Here is a 23,100-nt window from a genome sequence, read left to right on the forward strand (position 1 = left end):
TACCATAATGAGATGCTTATTTCCCCTTGTAAAAAACAAACATATTTTACTGTTAATGTTGAGGTGTTTTGGGAGCCAAGATGGTGGAGTAGAAGCACAAACTTGGCATGTGCTCCCTCACCAATCACTTCTAATACATGTAAAAAAATGACTCTAAATATTGAGGTGTTTAGGGGATAGGTAATATTTTAATATTTCAGAAGCATTACAGCTGAGAGCTTAATTTTCACATAAGTGTATGAAATATATAGTACTGTGTCTATCTATCTTGAGCTTCAGATGAAAACTTTTGGAATTATGGTGAGTAATTTGAGAACTGTGAAATTATCTGTGTAGCAAATAAACTTATTCTTAAATTATTTTTATGTTTTATCCTAACATTTTACCCCAAGAAGTATGCAACTCAAGCCCTACCTCCTTCCAGCTTCTTGGGATTTTATTTTGAAAAAGAGTTCAGAACAATAAATTAGCTGTTCAGTGTAGTCATTTTTTTTTGGAGGGGGGAAGGGAAGGCAGTTGGGGTTAAGTGACTTGCCCAAGGTCATACAGCTAGTAAGTGTGTCGAGTGTTTGAACTCAGGTCCTCCTGACTCCAGGACTGTTGCTGTATTCACTGTACCATCTAGCTGCCCCCTAAATAATTTTTTATGTACATGCAAATCTTTCTGTCTTCAAAACTTAAGAATAACAAATATAATTTCTTTGCCAGTTAATCTAGAATCAGTAATGAAATTAATTTTTTAAAATAATTCTACATGCAGCTTAATCTTACTTTTTCAAGAAAATATTTGAAGAGGGATCAAATAATGAAATGTGGATGCAGTGTTTTTGATAGGAAAAAACCCGAGCTTATATAAAAATTTTGTAGCATAGAGAATATTTGTAATATTTTTGAATACAGGAAAGTTGTATTTTACCACTTTTTTTTCTATATAAGTAGTATGATAGCTTTAAGTTTGATTTTACCCAGAGAGAAATGATTATTAATAACCAGTGATTTGGGGGAGGTTCAGATTTCCCCCTTTTTTTAAGACTTCCATCTCTGAAGGCTGAGTTAGCCTTTTCTCTCCTGACACCACCCAGGTATGCTCTACTCAGATTTGGATGGGAATAAATTCTTTGAATAGATTGCCAGATTGTCCAAGGCAAGGGGTAGCTTAGAAGTAAATAATATGATCAAAGTTCAGGTCCAGCTCCTCATTCTCTCATTAATTGTCAACCAATCAGAGTCGATTGCCATCCTTGGGAACACCCTTCTTCCAGTGGGCATGTTAGCCCTGAGCCTACAGCCCTGATTGTTTTGGTCTGAGAGAGAAATGGCCAGATGATCATCCTTTTATTAAAATGCTGGCATTATTTTAAAAAGTGGTTAAATTACCTAGAAATTATGCATCTCAAAGTTTTTTAAACATCTACAACCCTGTTTTTTGTGGGATTCCCTAAGGCATTTATAAATATTTCATAAGCTTAACTTTTAATTGATGCCAGCCTTGTTCTATACATTCCTTATAACCTTGTGTTGTATTTTTATTTTTTATATAATTGATCTTGTTATTTAATATTAAGATGTTACACAATATAGCCTAACCTTTTAAGCATTTGGATTTTTTTTTTAGTCTTATGATTCTGCAGATGATTGGTCTGAACACATCAGTTCTTCTGGGAAAAAATACTACTACAACTGTCGAACAGAAGTTTCACAGTGGGAAAAACCAAAAGAGTGGCTTGAAAGGTATTCTTTTTTTTTTTTTTAAGCAATTGGGGTTAAGTAACTTGCTCAAGGTTACACCGCCAGTTATTTCTGGGTGTGGTGCTAAGTATCTGAGCCCGGATTCGATCCCCAGGTCATCCCGACAGTGGGGCTGGTGCTCTTACTCTCTGAGCCACCTGGCCTCCCCATGAAATGTATTTCTTTTTAACTTGAAGGATGCACAGATGTTTTTTTTCCTACAGATTAAAATACTATTTTTATGAATATTATTGTCCTGTTGAATCTGTAATTCCTTTGGCAGATGGCACCTCAAGCAAAGAAACATCCTCTGTCAGTGTAGATGAACATTTGCTCTGCAACTTACATTTTTAGAAAGGCAGCCTTTGGTTGCCTGTAGAGAGGATGCTATCTCCATCAAGGAGATCTAGGCTCAGTTTCCACCTCTGACACATGCTGGCTGTCTTCAATCTTGGCAGGGTATTTAATTTTTCAGTACCCTATGCAACTTCTGATGTAAATTTTTTCTATTGAACACTTTTTTGGTGGTCTCAATGGATAGTCGTTGGTCTGTTCTTTACAAAGTGTGATTTAATGAAAAGTCTCATAGAGCAGATATACTTAAAAGCTCCTATCCTGGAAACTATTTAATGAAAGCATTTATTTTGGTGCAAAATTAATGCTTTCTGCTATAATGTTATTTGTGTGCTAAGGTCACATTGAATTGCAGAAAGGAAGATTGAATGCAGTGAGGTGGCAAGACCAGTGGGAAACAGAAGAATTGAGAAAACTAGATCAGAATCCTATACAGTTACTTTAGAGGACATAAATATAGGCATAAGTACATTGCTTTTCCCAGGTGCCAAAAAGTATACATAATATACATTGATACATTTGCTGTTTTAATCTAGGTAAGCAAATTCTGCCTTTGTTTAAACAAGTCTGTTACTGTGATATAAGTAATTTGAATTTATAAGAATTTTATTCTCTCATTAAGAGAGTTTTAAGTTTTAAGAGTGTTTTAAGTTAATTTTTTGAGTCCCATTTTCCTGTGAATTTTATTTTTGTTCTTTTATCCAATTCTAGAATAAAAATACTTCTCCATTTAGGTTCAGTACAGTTCTTTTATAGATATTTTTCGATATTATAGGTATCCCTCACCTCCCACTCCCCTGGGATGGGTGTAAAAAAGAGAGAAAGATTATTTCTTCTTTTACAAGGAATTGAAATAAATATTACTCTCATTCCATAATAATCTATAGTATTCATTTTTTCATTCTTTGGGCTACCCGTTATAGATAACTGGGCTATAGCTGAACAGTATTGTAAGTTTTATAGTTTTTACCCTATAGCAGTGTGCTCTTGGGCAAAGCCATAGTCATTCACTAAGATCTTTTCAATTCAGTTTTTGTTACAAAACCTCATTGTGATCATTGCTATCGGAATTTACACCCCAAATTCAGGATTGGATAAAGGATATATCCAGAAATCAGGATAGATTTCTTTGTCTTTTTTGTTTTTGTTTTTTGCTCTTTGGAGGGGGGAGGGCAGGGCAATTTGGGGTTAAGTGACTTGCCCAAGGTCACATGGCTAGTAAGTGTTAAGTGTCTGAGGTCGCATTTGAATTCAGGTCCTCTTGACTCAAGGGCCAGTGTGCTATTCACTGCTCCACCTAGCTGCCCCTTCAGGATAGATTTCTTGAAAAAGAAAACAGCACCAGTTAACCTAGTAACATATCTTACTCTTTAATAGCTGTGAAAGACCAATAGTAAACATCTGTCATTTATGCACATATGGAGTAAACCTCTTTAGAATTGGTTGTAATGGGAATGGACTGGTAATGAAAAGATGGGGTGTAATTTTGTAGCAACCTAAAAAAAGAATTTTAGTCAACTTTTTGTTTCCTACTTTTTCCCCATGCCAGTTGAGCTACAGCCAGATTCTTAACCTCTTTATATTCTGCACTTTACTGCAATAAATGAATTTAGATAAATGCCTATACAAATGTGCTATATAAGGTTTGTCAAAAGTATTGGATTTATTTAGAACTCACTTGTAATGCATAGGCTTCCGTATCATTCATTCAGTTTTTACTGGACATGTGCATGTATTTTTTTTCAGAGAGCAGAGACAAAAAGAAGCAAGTAAAATGGCAGTTAACAGCTTCCCAAAAGATAGGGATTACAGAAGAGAGGTGATGCAAACCACAGCTACCAGTGGGTTTGCGGGTGGAAGTAAGTATTATTTTTGTGAAAGTGTCTCTAAATATCTCTACTTTTCTCTAAGTTTATTTTACACTGAAAATGCATATTATGTTTACGAACAGTATACTGATGATGCCTCTGTCTTTGTGTAGGGATGTGTGTATACACACATATGCACACACACGCATGGAATACTTAGTCTTGAGAGATACCTGAGAGGATAATGTGCACACACCACCCCTTTACATAACATATTGCCATTTAAAAACAGATACTTACTTAAAAATTAATAGTGACATAGCATTCTAGCAGTACTAGTTCCTATCTAACAAATCCTCAGAGATACTGGGAAGATCTAAGTGGGTTTATGATGTAGCCTAGCAGATTATAGAGGAGAGACATTTTCATATACATTCTTCTCTAACAGGTTATGGAGCCAAGATAATATTTATTGTTTATAATAGTAATCCTGGGAATTTAGTTTTCATCTTAATATAATGGCCTAAGAATTAAATTTCAACAGTGTGACTTTTAAATGCTTTAACCTTTACCTATTTTGTTAAAATCTGTTAAAAATTATAGAAAATATGCCTGTTAAAACATTTGTTAGCTGAGAATAGTTACCTGAGCAGCATTTCCACCTATCTTTGGCATGGTTTAGTGTTATATAAAGTTTTGTCAGAATTGGTCCGTTTCTTCTAAACATTTCCATGAACCATATGCAAAAAATGTTGTCATATTTATGATAGAGACTATTTTTTTTTTATCCATGTAGGGGAGAACTGAATCTTAGTTATGGAAAAAATGCAGATTACTTTTATATCAGTAACACTGTTCCACAGTTCATTAATTCTGTAGGCTTGAAATGCCACCAAAGGGTTCAGTATATTTCATTCCAGGGACATCATCAATATTTGACCCAGTAGAGAATCCACAATAAGAACGTGTGGTTTTTATCAAGTTGAAGTGTGGGGGTGAGGAGAGGAAGTTCTGGAAATTCTTAAGCATAACTTTTTTAGTTAAAATTTTTTTAAAGACAAAAGTATTGTAGCAGTGCTACAGAGGTAGTTCTCTTTTTTTTTAAGGTGGTAAAAAAATTGTAAGAGGATCAAAATATGGTACTTTTTTATGATGCTTAGTTTCTTTGCCATAAAAATCTTTTGTAGGACAATTAGTTTTAGCCTCCTGGTAGATTATTCTAAATTCTGAGAGGTAAAAAATAAATAAGCAACAGTTTTAGTTTAGCCATATTTACAGAGTACATTCACATGTATTTTCTTCTTTGCTACTTAGAAAAATATCATAAGGTAATCTAAAAGTTGTAAAATGCATTTGTAATTTTTTACATTAACAGTTGGACTCTTTTAGAGATTATTTATATTTTGAAAGTATGCTTATGCTAAAGGCAAAATTCATTTCTGAACGTGTCTTACAGTAAGATACTTAATGATTTAATCACAGTACTCATGATTTTTTGTTTTGTGATGAATTTATTTAATATAATTAAACTGTGTAAGTCATGCTGTCATTTGACTATTCAATTTCAAAAGCTGGTGGAAATTTCAATTCCTTTGGATTTGGAAAGGACTTTTGAGATTATACGATTCCCCTCTCCATCCCCAACCCCTTTTATTTTTCAGATGAGAAAAATTTCAGACTAAATGATGTTTTGTTGTGTTGTTTTTCTTGTTTAATTTTTAAAGGATCACTTGTAAGGAAATAGAGGGGAAAAAATTTTGTTGCCTAGGTAGAAACTGTATAAGCTTATATTAACAGTGATTGTGCTGATATAGTTTTTGACATTAAAAGGTACTGAGGTGTATTTAAAACAAAGTTTCTTCTTGTTAAGCATTAGTAGATGTGTTTTTAAAATTACTGTTTTTGGAAAAAGCCTTTGTATTTTCAATCTGCTTACTCTTGAACATATGGTTTTGTTTCTTTTCTTTTTTATTTTTTTGTGTGTATGGGTTGATTTCTTAGTAAATTAGAGGTGTTCCTGGGAAAATGACAGGTGAAAATAACTTTCGGAATATGGTGCCCGATTTCCCCCTTAACTCCTTGTTTTGGGATTGTTGATATTTTTAAAATAGTGACACCTCATTATTTTTTTTTTTTTACATAGACCCTATATATAGAAGAACCAGGGTCTAGGGAGAAGCCTGAGGTTGCCCTGCCTCATGCTCCAGTTTCTCATGGTAACTTTGGATACTTTTGTGCAATGATAGAGCAGTAGGAGAGAAAAAAACCCCACTTCATTTTTTTTTGTTCCCTTGCCCTTCATCTGTAAGCATCCTTGCCTACATAAGCATAACTTTTGGTAGGATGTTCTTGCTACCTCCTATACATTGGTGCTCAAAATTCTAACTATGTGACACTTGAAATTTATGTTCCTCTAAGCATAGAATTAGAGGGGCATTGGCAGAAGGGATGCTCGGCTCTTCTCTACAACTTGGAGAAGTTAATTGATATACCCTGGGTCGTACAGCTATTGTGGGTCAGAGTCTGGACTTGAACCCAAGTTTTCCTTTCTTCAAGGCCAACTTTATCTACCATACCATAGTGACTCTCTTATACAGAGAATTGGGAATTTTAAATCTATCTTCCTTACAATGGTGTGGGAAGTGATAAATATAGTGACATGCTTAATTGAACATCAGAAAGAGTTTGAATGTGATAAAAAGTCTGAAACATTTTTTATATTGTGTTCGTTTATAGCCAGCAAACGATACAGCTATACTATCGTTTTTTTTTCCCCCTTCAGTTTCATTTTGTTTCATCTGATATGTTCTATAGAAATCCATTTCTTTATAGACTGTTGACTTTGTATGGTAATTATAGGATTATGAGTGAAATTTATGTGGATGAAGTTTACATATTCACTGCGTAATTCTTGGTTTACCTACATACAGTTTTGGAAGGAATAACATATCTTCGCAACGTTAGAATATGAAAATGTTAATTAGAACATATTTTACTACTTTTATGTAATAGTTTTGACTAGAAGGATTTTTCTTTAGTGGACAAAAATGAATTTTATATCCAGTTAAGCATAGAGTTTGACCTTTGGGAATTCTTATTTGGTGGGCCAGTAAAGGTAACATCAAGTAGAAAATTGGACAGGGCATTGGTACAACTATCCTTGAAACACTTCTTCCTCACTTACCCAGGCAGAAAATTTCTCTTGGCAATAAATCACATTCCTAATGCATTTTACAGAATAGTTACATTTCGTTTTTTAGGATGACAACCTACACAATAAAAAGCTAATTATTGTTCATCTTTGGGTAGTTTACTCATTTTCTAACCAATAAAAGCCTTTTTCTTCATAGTCAAGTTATAAGTTGATTGGTATGCTCTATAAATAATAGTCTTATTAAAAGCCTACTCTTCTCTTTAAAATAGTAAATTTTCTTGGATCAGTTAACGTTGTAAGCTTAATTGGAGGCAGTTTTTTGGTTACTGTTCTTATATCAGTTAATAACTTTGTAAAAAATTACATGATATTCATTAAAGTGCTTTGGCTAAACCTTTTGCCATATGCACATCTAAGAGATTATAAGATTGTTGGCTGATGTTCACAGATGTGTTGTAAAACCAGAAAATGAATTCTTGTCTTATCATTTTTTTTGTGGTGGTTTTTGGACATTAGCAGGAGTTGCGGGTGTCAGTTGTGGTGGGGGGTAGAAACTAGAGAGGATACCATTTAATCTTAAATCAAGAAAGTTTTGTTTTATTTTTTTTTTATTAAGCAGTCGGGGTTAAGTAACTTGCTCAAGGTTACACGGCCAGTTATTTCTGAGTGGGTGCTGAGTGTCTGAGCCTGGGATTCGATCTCCAGGTCATCCCGACACTGGAGCCAGTGCTCTTACTCGCTGAGCCACCTGACCGCCCCAAGAAAGTTTGTTTTAGCAAGGAAGATGTTGTTACACTAAGGGAGCAAGCTAATACTTAACATTGTAGATAAAGGTAGAGACAGCAGCTTGGAGCATATCATGTGAAAGGATACTTTTTGTATTAATTTTTATAAATGTGAACACTTTTATTTCCTGAAAATTCCATTCTCCTTGGTGCATAAGTGTTTGGTGATAAATTGTTATATTTTATTGTAGTAGTGGCTCAAAGTAGAGTTGTATTCAGTTTTTAAACTTAGCTTGGTATGCATAAAAGCCTTATCCTGACTTGAATATTAAGGAATTTGTACTTTCAATTTTTCCATATTAATTTCAGAGCTAGTGAAACTATTTCAGTTCAGGTCATGTTGGGGGTTTTTGTTTGTTTTAGAGAGGGAGAGTGTGTGTGTATTTACATATAAATATTGTTAATAGTAAAATTTATTTTATGTACAGATTAGTTTTATGTACTTTTTTTTAAAGTTGTAATAAGGTATCTTTGTACCTAATGGTATCAACTAGGCTTTTTTTAAAAGAAGATTTTGATAACAGACTGTTTTCAGGTAGTTTTATTGTATTAAATTTTTTTTAAACCATCGTAATATTCTTGTAATTAGCTTAGTTTAATATATTATTTATCAAATAGCCAGCTACCCAAAAACAGAATTATATAACCCGTACACTAAAATTACCTACAGTTGTATAGATAATAATTTAGAATTAGGGCTGGTAATACAAGTGGTATCACACACACACACACACACACACACACACACACACACACACATAGAGTATTATATCCCCTCTTCATTTTTTTTTTTAATTAGTGATTAGGATCCAGCTATTTTGAAAAAGCCTTACTTAAAGTTGTATTTTCTATTAAATTTTTTTAAACTATTAGAATATTTTTATTTAAAAGGTGCTGTGCTTCCAAATACACAGAGATAGACACAAAATAATTGAGATATATTTCAGTAATTTCTGTTGATCACATTTCTCAAAATTTAGAAAGCTTGTGACTTAGAGAAAGTATTTTGGCATTTAAGTTTAGATATGAGAAGGGTGTATTTTATAGTTGAGACGTAACTCTTCCATTGATCTTTGAGAATTTGCATGATTATGATAGAATTTCACAAGCTAAATAGGGTTGGAGTTTTAGAAAAAGAGACTTAAGTATTAGCATGTTGCTCAATTAGCCAATGTTAAAGACAGGTTTCTAACGTAATCTTTTTTTTTTCCCCTCATTCCAACATTCCTTTGCGAACTGAACAAAAGTGGAAGACAAGCATTCCAGTGATGCCAGTAGTATGCTCCCACAGAATATTTTGTCTCAAACAAGCAGACACAATGACAGAGACTACAGACTGCCAAGAGCAGAGACTCACAGTAGTTCTACGCCAGTACAGCACCCCATCAAACCAGTGGTTCATCCAACTGCTACCCCAAGCACTCTTCCTTCTAGTCCATTTCCTCTACAATCTGATCACCAGCCAAAGAAATCATTTGATGCTAATGGAGCATCTACTTTATCAAAACTGCCTACACCCACATCTTCCATCCCTGCACAGAAAACAGAAAGAAAAGGTATGCCTGGTATGACCTCTCTTGTTAGATATTGCACGTTGAAGTGGAATTTCTGGTATTAGTGTAAGATTTCCATTTGGTTTAAGAATTATCTTAAAATTAACAAAGAAGAAAAATAATAAATTCTCTAGAATGATTTAAACATTCAATTGCAGAGTAAGCTGTATGCAGTTTTAAAAAACATTGATTTAATCAAACCATTTAAAATTTAAAAATTTAATTTATAATGGATGTTACTAATTTAAATGACCTGATAAAAAAGAATGAACTTCCCTTCAGATTTGTATAAATTTTCAATTATTTCTAGAGTTGCATTAATGTTTCATCTCTTAAACTTTCTAGGAATCAGGAATTTTAATAATAGGTGACATTTATGGCACAATTTTAAAGTATTTTATAATTAGTTTATGAATCTACATTTGTTTAACATAACAAGTTTATTCATAATATTTAAATTAAAAAGCAGACATAACGATTTCTTTAACAGAATGGTCCCAAAATCAATAAATAGCACTTTCTGGGTTAAAGTATGAGACATAATAGTGAAGTAAATTAAACTGATAAAGCATTAATCTCTACACCTAGTCCATGGTCAGGTTGTGGGATAATAACAGCAGCAGCAACAAATAGTATTTCTTCCATTAAGAAGACAGGAAAGGCATGACAAATTACGAATGTGAGATTTTAGGGGGGGAAGTCATCATTTCCTAGTCAAAGCACATTATATGTAAATACACCAAAGAAAAGTTGTAAAGCATTTTATAAGGAAATCTGGGGGTATGTACTCAACATTAATGCTGAGAGTAATTCTAAAGAGGGTGGGACTGTGGGAGCATTTGTGGAGGGAGGTAACTGTTGAGCCTCTCCTCAGATATTCATTCCACCTTGCCTTTTATTTTGTGAATGTATAATTCAATGTACAACATTAATACTATGATTATTTTAGGTTTCCTTATGAATTTTCTTACCATTTAAGGTGTTCCACATCACTAATAAATAGCCCTATGATGAAATATTTAATATGCAGTGGTATTGATTCCATAAAAGTATGTTATACCAGGTATTTTTTACCTGGTAGCAATTATTTTAAGTAATAGCACATTCCTTAATTAAAGTTTTATGCCAGAATTTATTTAAAGAAATTTCTAATTTACTGTGAATACACATACAGAGCTCTTTGGAGATGAGAGTCTACAAAACTAGATGTACCATTTCTTCCTCTTTTTACAGAGTTCTTTTGACTATATTTCGTACTTAATTCCAAAATGCTTCCTTATTTTTTATTGTATTTAAGCCTTTCAAGAGTAAGCTTCATTTTGGATGAGGAAGAAACTTGAGATAAGATTTCCATGAAAAAAGGATAATTGTATAGATGCAGAATTAATCATAAATCTGATAGCCTTATTTGAGTAAAACCACTGCTCAATTTACATAAAAAGAAATTACTGTTCAAACTTTTCATCCTGTAGCGTAGAGTAAGAATTTCTTAACCTAGAACTTCCTCAATTACATTCACTCATTATAGAGCTACCATTTATGTACAAAACATCAAAACACAAATTGCTCTTATTTATTCATTATAATAGGTTTGCCTCTCCTCTCTGTCTGTCTCCCCAAACCTCTTCTTAGGCATCTACTTAGGTTAGTGATGGACTTTGCCTATATGAACTTGAGAGAAAGAACTTTCCTTATGATATAATATATAATTCAGCTTCATTCAGGATTACCTTATGTCTAGTCTAAATTATTTTAAATTTTTTAAAATAATATTTAATATATAAATATATAATTTAAATTATTTTTTAATTAGAAAATTGATCTTCCAGGGATATTTTATCAAAATAGAAATTATTTTTTAAATGACTAGATTCTATATTTTCTCATTTCTGGAAGATAGTGATATTCCTTGAGTTCCATATTCAAATTCAGTTAACATTTATTAAGGGCTTAAAGTATGGTAAGTGCTTAAGATACAAACAGAGATATGACACTAGGATCAAGGGTTTTAAGAAATTTAATAGGAAGGAAAGAGCAATGGATTTGATGTTAAAGTACCTGGATATAATTTCCCAGTGAATAGTTGAGGATAATTCCAGCTGTGTAAACTGCAGTAACTGTCAGGATGATTGTACCATTAATAGAAAGAACAGAAATAGAGGTAGGTAAATGAGTTCAGTTTTAATCATGTTATTTTTGAGATGCATAAGAAATTGGAGGGAGATAGATATTTGACTTTTTTTTGGATACATTTGATCATTAAAGCCAGAGGTGTTAATAAAATAATAAAATCAGAAAGAGAAATTACAGAGATAGTAGAGAAGAAGGCCAAACATAGGGTCTGAGGAGTTTCAGAAAGATAAAGGGTGAGTGCATCTCACAGAAGCCAAGTTTTGAGAGTCTTAACATTGTTCCAGTGGACTTGGTTTATGACCTCAGAGTTATCTTCCTTTCTTCCCTCTTTCTCCATGTTGAATCATTTGCCAAGTCTTGTCAGTTCTGCATCTGCAACATCTCTCATATATCTTTTCTCTACCCAGATAGCCACCAGCCTTGTTCAGACCTTTGCTTTTTACCTGGACTATTTCAATAGCCTCCTTATTGGTTTCCCTGCTGTGCAATAGTAGATAAAATTCCTGACTTAGAGTCAGGAATACCTGGGTTCAAATTCCATGTCTGATAATTAATTGGCTTTGTGACCGTGGACATATTAGTTTCACCTGCTGAGCCTTGGTTTCCTTATCTGTAACGAGGGAGTGATATTTGTAGCTTATACCACATAAGACTGTTGTGAGCATCAAATCATATAATTCCAACAAAGCATTTTGACAATCAGTAGTAATTACTTAGTGTCTTCCTTCTTCAATCCATCCTTTAAGCAGCATCCAAATTGATATTCCCAAAGCACAGATTTTATCATGCTTCTTCAGCTCTAGAAACTCCAGTGTCTCCCTTTTATTTCTGAGTCAGAGAATAACAAACCTAGTATTTAGACCCATTCACAGCCTTAACTCCAGCTGCCACACATAATTCTCCTTTATCCGTTATACATTCCAGCCATGTCAGTCTCCCTACTGTGCTTATGTAGCATTCCATTTTGTGATATTCTGTTTCCTAGGCTGCAAATGCACTATGTCCTTGTCTCTGTCTTATATTAGTTAGCTTTTTTTCATTTGCCAGCTTATGTGCCTCTTCCTACGGGAGACCTATCCTAGTCCTCTTAAATTTCTGGTTGCCCCATCCTCTCTTCTACTACCCACCCCATTTACTTTGTGTTTCTATTTGTATAAGTAATTTTCCCGCCTTACGAGGTAAATTCCTTGAGGGCAGGAAGAGGTTTCATTTTTATTATTGTATTCCCAGTACCTATCATCATGACTAACCCATACCAGGCACTTAATAAATACTTGATGAATGAAGAAAGGAAAATATATCAAGAAAGAAGTGAAAGTCAGTAGTTTGAGATGCTGCTGCTGATTTACTGTTGATCCAGATGAGGAATGAGGGGGGAAAAGTCATTGTGTTTTTTAACAATCCAGAAATTAATAGAGAGCAGTTTCTTTGGGATGGTGGAGATAGAAAGCAGATTACAAGAGATTTAGGAGTTAATTGGTGATAAAGAAGTAGGAGCAGCAAGCATAATTCTTGTTTGGTGGTAAAGAAGAAAAGATAGTAGTTTGAGAATGTGAGGTGAGTAATTGAGGTCAGTTATAATTTTAGGATTATTCAGAAGGTGGTAAATGAAGATAGTCTGCAAGGAAATGAGGGATTTAGAAAAGGAGAAGAATATACTCCAGGAATGGGAGACGAGATATGTATTCTCCTGAGAATTAGCAGGTATGTCAGTATGGCTAAAACATAGAATCCTGGGATGGAGAAGTGTATAAAAAGACTAAAGAGCTAGAAAGGTTCATTTTGGGAAGAGTTTTAAATACCAGAAGACTTTATATTGGATCTTTGAGTCAATAGGGAGCCGCTGGACTTAATTAAGGGACGAGGATTCAGACGAGGATTTTAAAGGGGGAAATCACCTTGGCAGTTTTGTCACCAGAAGGTAGATTGGAGTAGGGAGAGATTTCAGACAAGACCAAATGGAATGCAAATAAAATGCTGTAGGGATGGAAAATTTCCACTGTTAGAAGCAGAGCATTTAAATAATTTTTAGGACCACTCTTCTAATAAAGACAGTTTTGTTGGCCACATAGAGTGATTGGTGACTTTGAGAGTCACACTTTTATTTATATTTTGTCATAACCATTTATAGTTGCATTGAACCTATTACTCTTACACCCTTTAGGAATGAGTTCCTAAAGTGATGCTTTGGACTCTGTCTCTAAAAAGAGAAGAGGACTGTCTCAGGAGGCAGCAAATTTTTATAATTTTTTAAGACATTAAGAGAGGCAATGGGATTTATTTTATTGAACATTTCCTGATTACCTTTCAGTTAGTTTGTGGGCACTGGGGATTTGGCACATGATCTAAGTAAGTCTAGGCAGAGAAATTGCTTACCTGTGTTAGTATTCCCTTATTGCCATAATTGAGAATTTCCTAAACTCACGAAATTTAAAATCCAGTTACTCCTTAGCACTTTAAAAATTATGTCCTACAGCACAGTGAGATAGGCAAGGCAGGAATTACTGGACCCATTTTACACCTGAGGAAACTGAGGAGAAAACTGAGAATAAATGAATTGCTTAAGGACACAAAACTAATAACATTTAGAATCTGATTAAAATTCATAGCTTCATGAATTTAGAGTTAAAAGGGACTACAGAAGCTGTCCCACTTTATTTTACAAATATGGAAACCGAGACACAAAGAGGTCAAATGATTTTCTCAGGGTTACACAAGGCAGTAAATGTTAGAGGTGGGATTTGAACCAAACTCCACTATATTCCTTTCACTGTGCTGCCCCTAATTTTTCCTCACTCTACATCCAACACGCTTTCTCTTTACATCATTCTACCTCTCTAAAAATCTCCCAAACAGAATTTTGATGGCACAATTTCAAATGATTCCAGTGGTAGCATCTAAAGAGAACAATTGGGAGTCTTCTGAGTTATGTTTGTTGTTGTTGTTTTTAGGAAATGGGGGGGGCACTACTAAACTAAAGAAGAGTCATTGATTTGGGAGCTTTTTGTTTGTTTTTAAAGTGAATGACTTAAAAGACTATTATGAGGCCAAACGTAAGGATAAAAGTCTTAGGGAAAAAATGAACAGCACAACAAAAAACTTTATGGGAAAGTATTTGCTTAATTAGCCTAGTACCTGGCACAAGAAGCAGTTAATAAATACTTATTGATAATTGGACTACATGATAAATAATGTCCTTTCAAATGCTGATTCTAACTTTTCAGTCCAAGGAACTTTTACTATCACATAATTTTGTCTGATTAATGGCACAAGCTTAACTTTCATTTTGATAATGAAAATTTTTCTGTTTCTATATCCATATTTTGCATTTTTATTTATCTTTTTTTAGTTGGTGGAAGGGATCTTAAGAGTTCATTCGTTATTGGTCAATACATCACTCAGTCTATAAGTATTTTGTAAGTACTTGTGTTAGGTCCTATGGTGATACCAAGACAAAGCAACAATTGCTACTCTCTGACAGCTTTCAGTCTCACAAAGATAACTGTATATACACAACTATCAAGTAATAGAGAATAGGGAGAACACTCACAATGGGCGTGGGTGAGGGGGAGGATCTTCCTCATTTTGCATATGTAGAAAATTCAGTTCAGAATGATTAAGGCTTCTGTGCAGGACTACATAATTAGCAGGGGACACTACATTGTTTCTTCCATACCATAAGCCTGAAATTGGGGGCATTTGGGGGGGGGGAGGAGTGATTACTTTGGTTTTGAAATAAGATAGATTCTATGCCTTCTCACTAATTTAATGAGCTTTTCTACATGTTTCAATCAAGGGTCTTTCCTTTTCTTACTATGTGTAATACTCTCCTTCCCAATCTCTTCCTCTTCCCCTAGCTTATTTCACTTGGCTCAAGTCAATGTCTACAGAAGGCCTTTCTCAAGTACCTCTGTTTGCCTTCCCCTCTAAATTTACCATTCATTCTACTCTGTATAAATAGTGTGTGTGTACCTATTTATTTACATGTTGTCTCCTCTATTATTATGTTAATTTCTTCAGAACAGGGATTGTTTTTTACCTATATTTTATATTCCCAACCTCAACCCAGGGCCTGGGAATTGAGCTGTCTTCTGTAATTTCTATTGTCACCACCTACTCTCACCAATAACTTTTTCCTTCCTGATCCTATGGAATGAACCAGTTTCATATCTTTTCTTCTGCCTTTGATATTCAGTTCTTTTCAGATTTTCACAGGGTTTTTAATTGCTACTAACAATGAGCAACTGGGCAAAAAGACTTCTTACCTATGTTGGAAGGCAGAATTTGGAGCCCAAAGATCTGCACTCAAATTCAGGCTGCTTCATCTGCTACCTGTGCAGCCTGGGCACATCAGTTTACCTCTTTGGGTTCTCATCTCTCAGATCAAAGGTTTGAGATCCCTCCTCTTGGGGACCACATGTGGCCTGATGTTGTTTTTATCTTTTCTTTAAGTCCCAGTACACTTCATATTCATAAAATAAATAATATCCCTATTGAATAAAAATATCCAAGTTTGTTTTTTAATTTAGTATTTTTATATTTCAGTGGATATATGTTCTCAGCAGTGTGAGAATACCCTTAGTTGCTATAGATCCCACCTTTATTCCTATTGTGTTATTCTTTGTGATTCCTGTTCATTAAGAATTTACCTGGTACTCTTTAAATCTTCCTTTGATTCTTTCAATGATTTGTGAATTTTGCAGCATTGACTTTTGATTGTTCTATTGTTGAATCCTATAAAGTTAAAATGACCAGTCTTGGCCCCAAAGAAGAGACATCAGATGACAACCTTCCCTTTTCTTTGTGGAAATGGAATGATAGTGGATATAGGTTACTGCATATAATGGCAAACTCTTTCTGATTATTTAGTTTTGAGGAGTTTATTTCTTATTACTTCATACTTTAAAAAGGACTACTCTCTGGAAGGGTTGCAGGGAGGATATAGTTCAGAGATATAAATGGATACTAGTGAACACATGGACTTCTTTTCCTTTCACAACACAACTGCTCCAACTGCTTTTCCATTCATGCATGTCCTCGATAATCTTTTATGTCACATTGTTATTAATATGCTGTAGCCTAATTAGACCCAGTATGTGTCTTTCCTTTCCTCATTAGAATTTTTATGCTGCTGAGGTCTTAATGTTCCCTGATTCTAGTCAGTGTTTAAAAAAAAAAACAAAAAACATTTTTGTCCTTGCTATGGTACTGTACTAATGATTCACAGATATATAATCATTACAGAGAGATTATTAGCATCAGAAAAAGATAGACTTTCATCATAAATAGCATTTTAGGGTCACTGAAAGTACAGTTTGCTAATGTAATCCAATCTACTCATCAGCCATGCTGTTCTGCATACAGTATGAGATCTATTTGTCTTACCTGTGTAAGATCTAGTACAGTGGACTGCTCATCCAACTGTCTTGTCAGTAGTTTGATTGACTTGGATTTTTTTATCTGCTTGTTTTCCAGCATGGGGCAGCAAGGCCAGTTTGTGTTTTAAAGACCCATAAAATGGGACTTAAAATGGCCAGGAAATCTTAAAAGTCTATCCAGATGTCATTATTATTGGTTGTATTATCAAGCTAAATGCATTCAACCAAAAGTCATCAAATAGAATTATTAAATATACTTAACTCATTCTGAATTTGGGCAGTTGGTCAGTGAAATAATAATATAGACCAGGGGTCAGCAAACTGCATCCTATTTTAGTACAACCCCAGCTAAGAATACTTTTTACATCTTAAAGTTTTATTGCTTTTAAAAACATGAAAACCACTATTAGCCTAGGCTACCATATAAGAAAAGTTTCCTGGCTGTAGTTTGCCTACTCCCAATCTACATGACAATATGCCCATGATCCTGTCTCTCCCTGGCTAATCTGGTTATAGAACGAATATTCTATGAATGCATACATTCCTTTTAAAGGTAATATGGACCAGGAGAAATGATCCTGTCTCTCCCTGGCTAATCTGGTTATAGAATGAATATTCTATGAATGCATACATTCCTTTTAAAGGTAATATGGACCAGGGGAAATGTTTTGCATTGCAATTTAAGAAACCTACATATTATTTGTGATTGTACCATCCTTTGACCTTATGACAAATCACAGTATTTCTGGAGCTATTCTGTCATTGTTTCACGTGATGTTTAAGAGCAATAAAAATGAACAAATTTAATTTCATTTTTGCTTCCATTTGGCCATTAAATTTTTTTTTTTTTATCATTTCCATGTTTTCCTTGAGTCCTTTTTTAGTATACGTTTTTTGATTCTTGAACCAAGGGTTCATTTGAAGCTCAAAAATGTACTTTATTTAGGTAACTTTCTTAGTATCTAGTTTCATAATAATTTTTATTAAAAAACTTTAAATTTTAAACTTAAAAATTAACCTGAAGCATAGGGATTGTTTCATTCTTTTTATTTTTGTCCCAGTACCCAACAAAGTTCTTAACACATGCTTATTGGCCAACAAATACAAACATTCCAATATTCAGAAATAAAAAAATGAGAATTGTATATGAAACTGTGAACTTGAGAAATTTAATTTAAAAGTGTACTAAGGTAGTAATAAAATACTCCATCTTCATCCCCTTCTAACTTTTTTGTTCTATAGAGTTTTGTTTTATTGATTTTTTTTCTTTTTTCACTTGCATTTCTGTAATTTCTAAGTAACTTATCCCATAACCCCCAGCTCCCAACAACAACAACCAAACAACAAATCAGTCATGTTGAAGAATTCTGACTTTCAGAGGAAGAGCTGGGACTGGATCATGCGTTGACACTTAACTAACTTTTATGGACAAGTCATTTGACTGCAGTGTACCTCCAGTAACTTTCTTCAGATTTATCTAGTAAGAAATAGAGCTTGCAGTCTGTGTTGATGGAAGAGGTTCACAACACTGGACATCTCCTAGATCTTTCCCTGTATTTTTTTAAAACCCTTTCTCGTTCCCCCTTCATAAGAATCTTTTATGGTGATATTGTAAAACATAGGCACTGGCTTCTGGTCGGCTTTTTTTTTTTTTAAAATAATCTGTTTCTGTTGTGTAAACTTTAATTTATGGTTGTGGTTGTCAGCATTTCATCCTATAACTGACACTCTTCCTTCAACATGAAGGGAAGCCGGATGTTGCCATAGTATGTCTGTTTGCATCATAGCTTAGTTCTCCCTTTCAGTGTCTCAGCAAGTTTTTACACGTGGAGAGAAAAGCAAAGCTCTTAATAGGTGGATGAGATTTTAAGCACCAAAAGCCTCAAAAAATATCTGTGGAACTTAACTTTATATTCCTTATTGGGTCTTAACCCAGATTTTTAGAAAAACTGGTTTTCTATTAAACACTTTTTGTTTGACTTTGTAGTTCTTCATAGTTGACAGTCATCTTAACATGTTTTTGGGTGTATATAGTGTTAGTTTTTGTTGATAAACTTTTAGATGCATCAGAATAGCATTTTTAGAATGGTTTTATAGCTGTTGTATAAAATGGATCTTGAGAAAAATTTAATTGAATGGTATTTGAAACTTTAAAAAAAATTAATTTTATTATTGGCTTCCCATGCTTTAAAATAAGAAAATTCCCTTTCCCAGTACAGGTCAGCACCTATTGTGCAACTTAAGAGTTGTAGTGAGTTTCTGAGGGTTTTTCGTAGGTTAAGTGACTTGCTTAGTGTATCACATTCATTATGTGTCAGATTTCCTTTGTCTGAATCCACCATGATATTTTTCCAGGGTCTCTCTTACTTTAAGGTTATAATACTTTAAAATATTTAATGTTCATGGGGCTGTCAGATCTGTTAATTTATAATTCAGATTCTAAAATTGCAATTTATATATTTTGTTTTTCTATCATTTATATTCATTCCTGAATATGTGCTAGCTGCTCCCTCCCATGGTAGTGAACCCATTCTGGGGGACAAATAATGAAAAAGTAGAAAAAATAAATAGCATTTCAACAAATTTACCAAATACACCAATCAGCAAGCATTTATTAAATGTCTTCTGTATACTTATATCATGATAAGACATGATGCTAAGTGTTAGGATACAAAGACAAAAATAGTCACTTTATTCTTGGAATTTACCTTTTATTGGAGAATAGCAGTGTATGTCAGGGGTTCTTACCCTTTTTAGTGTGTGTGGCAATATGCAAAAGCTTATCTACCCCTTCTCAGAATGTTTTTAAATACATAAAGCACATAGGGTTACAAAGGAAGTTAATTACATTGAAATAGTTATGAGAATATTAAAACCCAAGTTCACAGATCCCATAAGAACCTCTGGTTTATGCCATATTTATCTATGGTAACCAAGCATCAAAATGCTTGCATTATTGTAGACCCGGACATAAGGAACTCAAATTTGAAATTGTAGAAATACAATACAGAACCAACTTAATTGCTTAAACTTTTACAGTTTTGGGCCATTTCTGTAAAATGCAGCTTAGTAATTTTGCTACTAAGTGTTTGAGATTGTTAATGGTGTAATTTTTATAAATTATCATGCCTGAGAGCCTGTAAAAAAAGTTTATGAATCATTCTTTGGTAATTTGCTCCCCCTACTGGCAAAACTGCAGCATTGGTTGATAGTTGAGTAGTTTTATAGTAAGATAATTAGAAAGTAAACAACTAATAAGTAGAAGTATGGGTTTTACCTAAAGTAAACCGCTAATAAGTGGTATTGGTTTTACCTAAAACTAATAATCTTACAACATTATATTCCCTGGAAAATTATTTTCATTTTTGTACCTATTGATTAAGTATTAAAGATCATTATTTCACTTGATTTTTGTTCCAGTTACATGTAATAACAATTTTTAACATTCATTCAATTTGGAATTCAAAATTCTCTCCTCCCCTCCACCCTCCTTGAGAAGGCAAGTAATTTGATGTAGATTATATATGTGCAGTCATACAAAACATTTCCGTATTAGCCATGTTGCAAAAGAAAACAGACAAGAAAAATAATGTTTTAAAATATGCTTTCATCTACATTTAGACTTCTGTCAGTTCTTTCTCTGGAGGTGGATAGCATTTTTCATCATTTTCATCTTTTGGAATTATCTTGGATCATTATATTGCTGAGAATAGCTAAGTCATTCATAGTTGGATCATCATACAACATTGCTTTTACTGTGTAGAATGTTCTTCTCGTTCTCACTTCACTTTGCATCAGTTCCTGTCATTTCTTAAAGCATGATAGTATTCTATCACAATGAGTGATGAGTGTATTTTTTAAGGAAGTATTTACTTTGACAGAATTTTGAGGCTCGGCAAGCTTATCACATTGCTACCTGCAGTCATACAACTGCTTAGTGTTTGGACCAGGACATGTATTTTGGCCTTTGACATCTAGTTATTTTACTTCCATAATTCCATGGTCTCTCTAGATAAATAGTTGAGATTCTGCTTTTAGTTTTGACTCTTTATGAAAACTGGTTAGGGAAATGAAAGAAAACAGTAGAGAAGCAGCATGATGTAGTTAATGGCTAGAGTTGTAGGCTTGTAATTAGGCAGAAGTAGGTTCAGATCATTCCTCAGACACATTAGCTATCTGACTCTGGGCAGGTCACATAATCTCTCTTGCCCTTTGTCAAATGAGGTTAGTAGGTGATTTCAAAGGTCCCTTCCATAAATTTATGATCCTGTGATCCCCTTACTATGCTTCTGTCTCTAGAAGAATGAAGTTCAGAACAGAAAAGATAAAAATGTATAGTTAGAAGGGATGAAGACATGGTGAAGGAGCACTTGGCCACTTAAAAATTAATTTAGGTCTCCAGACCTAAGGTAATCATACTCTAGAAAACTAAGAAACAAACCCTTAGATATCTAATCACAAACCATTGTTGATATTTGAAAAAACATACAGGGTCATGAGAAGATTAGAGACTAGTAACTGTTCAAAAATATTTTTGAGATAAGATAATAGATCTGGAACTAAAATGGATCTTAGAGGTCCTCTATTCCAACTTTCTGGAAAAAAAAAAAAGAGAGAGATTGTACAACAGAGATAAGGAAACTGGGTCCAGAGAATTCAAGTGTCAGAGCTGAGATTTTAACCCAGGTCCTGTTACTTGAAAAGCAGTGTTCTTTCTGTGATGCCACAGTTTTCCTGTGGTGGAAAGATGTTGTATGTTATTAGAATTGAGAAGATGGAATTGAGAGACCAGGGTACACAACAAAAATCAACATGTATGTAGTATTACTCATGGAAGACAGGGTGGAGAAGATGGCTAGACCACCTGAACTCTAAGAAGTGAGGAAGGGTAACCCTGACCAATGTGTTGTTATTGGTGGCATGCTGCCAGTTGTTTACACATGCCATGTATCTCCTCCATTGACCTTTGAGTGATATGATTTGTAGGAATATAGTATCCCTCAAAGATGCCTGATGTTATCAAAATATACTATATTTTGGCTAAATCTTCAGGTCATCAAAATGCCATCCTAGTTTCTTCTTTTCCTTCTTTTGTCTTGGACCTAGTGCATGGTGTCCATTTGTAGTATCTATCTAGACAGTTTATGGATTGTCTGTGCAGTTAAGTGCATCATAATCTAGATAATAGATACCTTTCATCAACTTGTTTTTTTTCCTGATTGTTAGGCCAAACTCTTTTGAGTGATTGTGGATTTCTTTTAGGAGGCTCTGCAGTGTTCCAGGGCTTGATGCAGTCAACGCACTATCATCCACAAACAGGAGCATCTGCAAGACCACCATCTCTAAGGAATCCTTCTTCTGTTTGGACTCTGTGCTGGATGTCCTTCATGATGGTGGCACACTTTGCCAACATACATATATCCCGCTTGATGTTAATAGAGGAGTGTTAAACAAGGCGAGCATACATATCCTTATTTTATTCCTTGCTTGACAATAATCACCAATTGATTTTCAACCAGGGTTTTTTCTATAATTATAATTATCTCTATAACCAATACATACACGGGAGATACTGTTTTGGAGAAGTTCTTTAAGGCTGCATTTTGACTGAAACACTTTTTTAAAAATAGGCAGTATCAGGCTCTGGTATTACTTGGATTTTTTGGTTAATGGTGTGACTGAAAAGATATTGTGTGCTGTACAATATCACTTTTAAAAGTCTCTTGGTCTTCTCTGGCATTTTCCTCAAGCATAATTTGACCTACGTGTAGATTATTTTCATTAATACTTTATAAAGATGGGAAAATTAGGAATATGAGTCAGTAGTGCCTGATTTCATGTAACCTTTTTTTGAGTCATTCTACACTCTTTGATTTTTTCCTAATTTTGGCGTATTCCCTTCCTTCATATTCCTCAACACTCTCACTTATGTTACCTCCTGCATAAATTTCTATGGTGTATACTTAACTTGGTCTGTCTGCTCTTCTCATCTTTGTTTTTTTTTTTAGTATCACAGCTATTTTCTCATGTAACACCTAATGGACTAAAATGTTGAGTCCAAACATCAACAAGTGTATGTTCCTGTGCATGTGTGTATGTGTGTATACAGACACACCAAATAAATATGAAGATAATACAAAGTAGTTAAGTATATGGTACTTAGGGCACTAGTGGTTGAGGGGAGCAGGAAATAAGTTGAAGGAAGAA

The 23,100-nt window shown here is 34.0% G+C and overlaps 1 protein-coding gene across 3 annotated transcripts in view; it reads left to right on the top strand.

Moving 5' to 3' along the window:
* The window catches only part of WAC (WW domain containing adaptor with coiled-coil), a 127,377-nt gene that overhangs the window by 70,231 nt on the left and 34,046 nt on the right, over nucleotides 1–23,100 (top strand). For 2 of the 3 annotated variants that reach the window (XM_069086377.1, XM_069086379.1), the window contains exons 5-7: nucleotides 1,616–1,731; nucleotides 3,829–3,941; nucleotides 9,077–9,385. In XM_069086377.1, the coding sequence (XP_068942478.1) occupies nucleotides 1,616–1,731; nucleotides 3,829–3,941; nucleotides 9,077–9,385 (538 nt within the window). The remainder of the gene's footprint in view (nucleotides 1–1,615; nucleotides 1,732–3,828; nucleotides 3,942–9,076; nucleotides 9,386–23,100) is intronic. The other variant, XM_069086378.1, reaches the window with a different exon arrangement.

Source organism: Petaurus breviceps, unplaced genomic scaffold, assembly GCF_028583685.1.
Source record: "Petaurus breviceps papuanus isolate PSGF00001 unplaced genomic scaffold, PetGlider_PUasm1.0 178, whole genome shotgun sequence".
In the NCBI taxonomy this organism is placed as follows: Eukaryota; Metazoa; Chordata; class Mammalia; order Diprotodontia; family Petauridae; genus Petaurus; species Petaurus breviceps.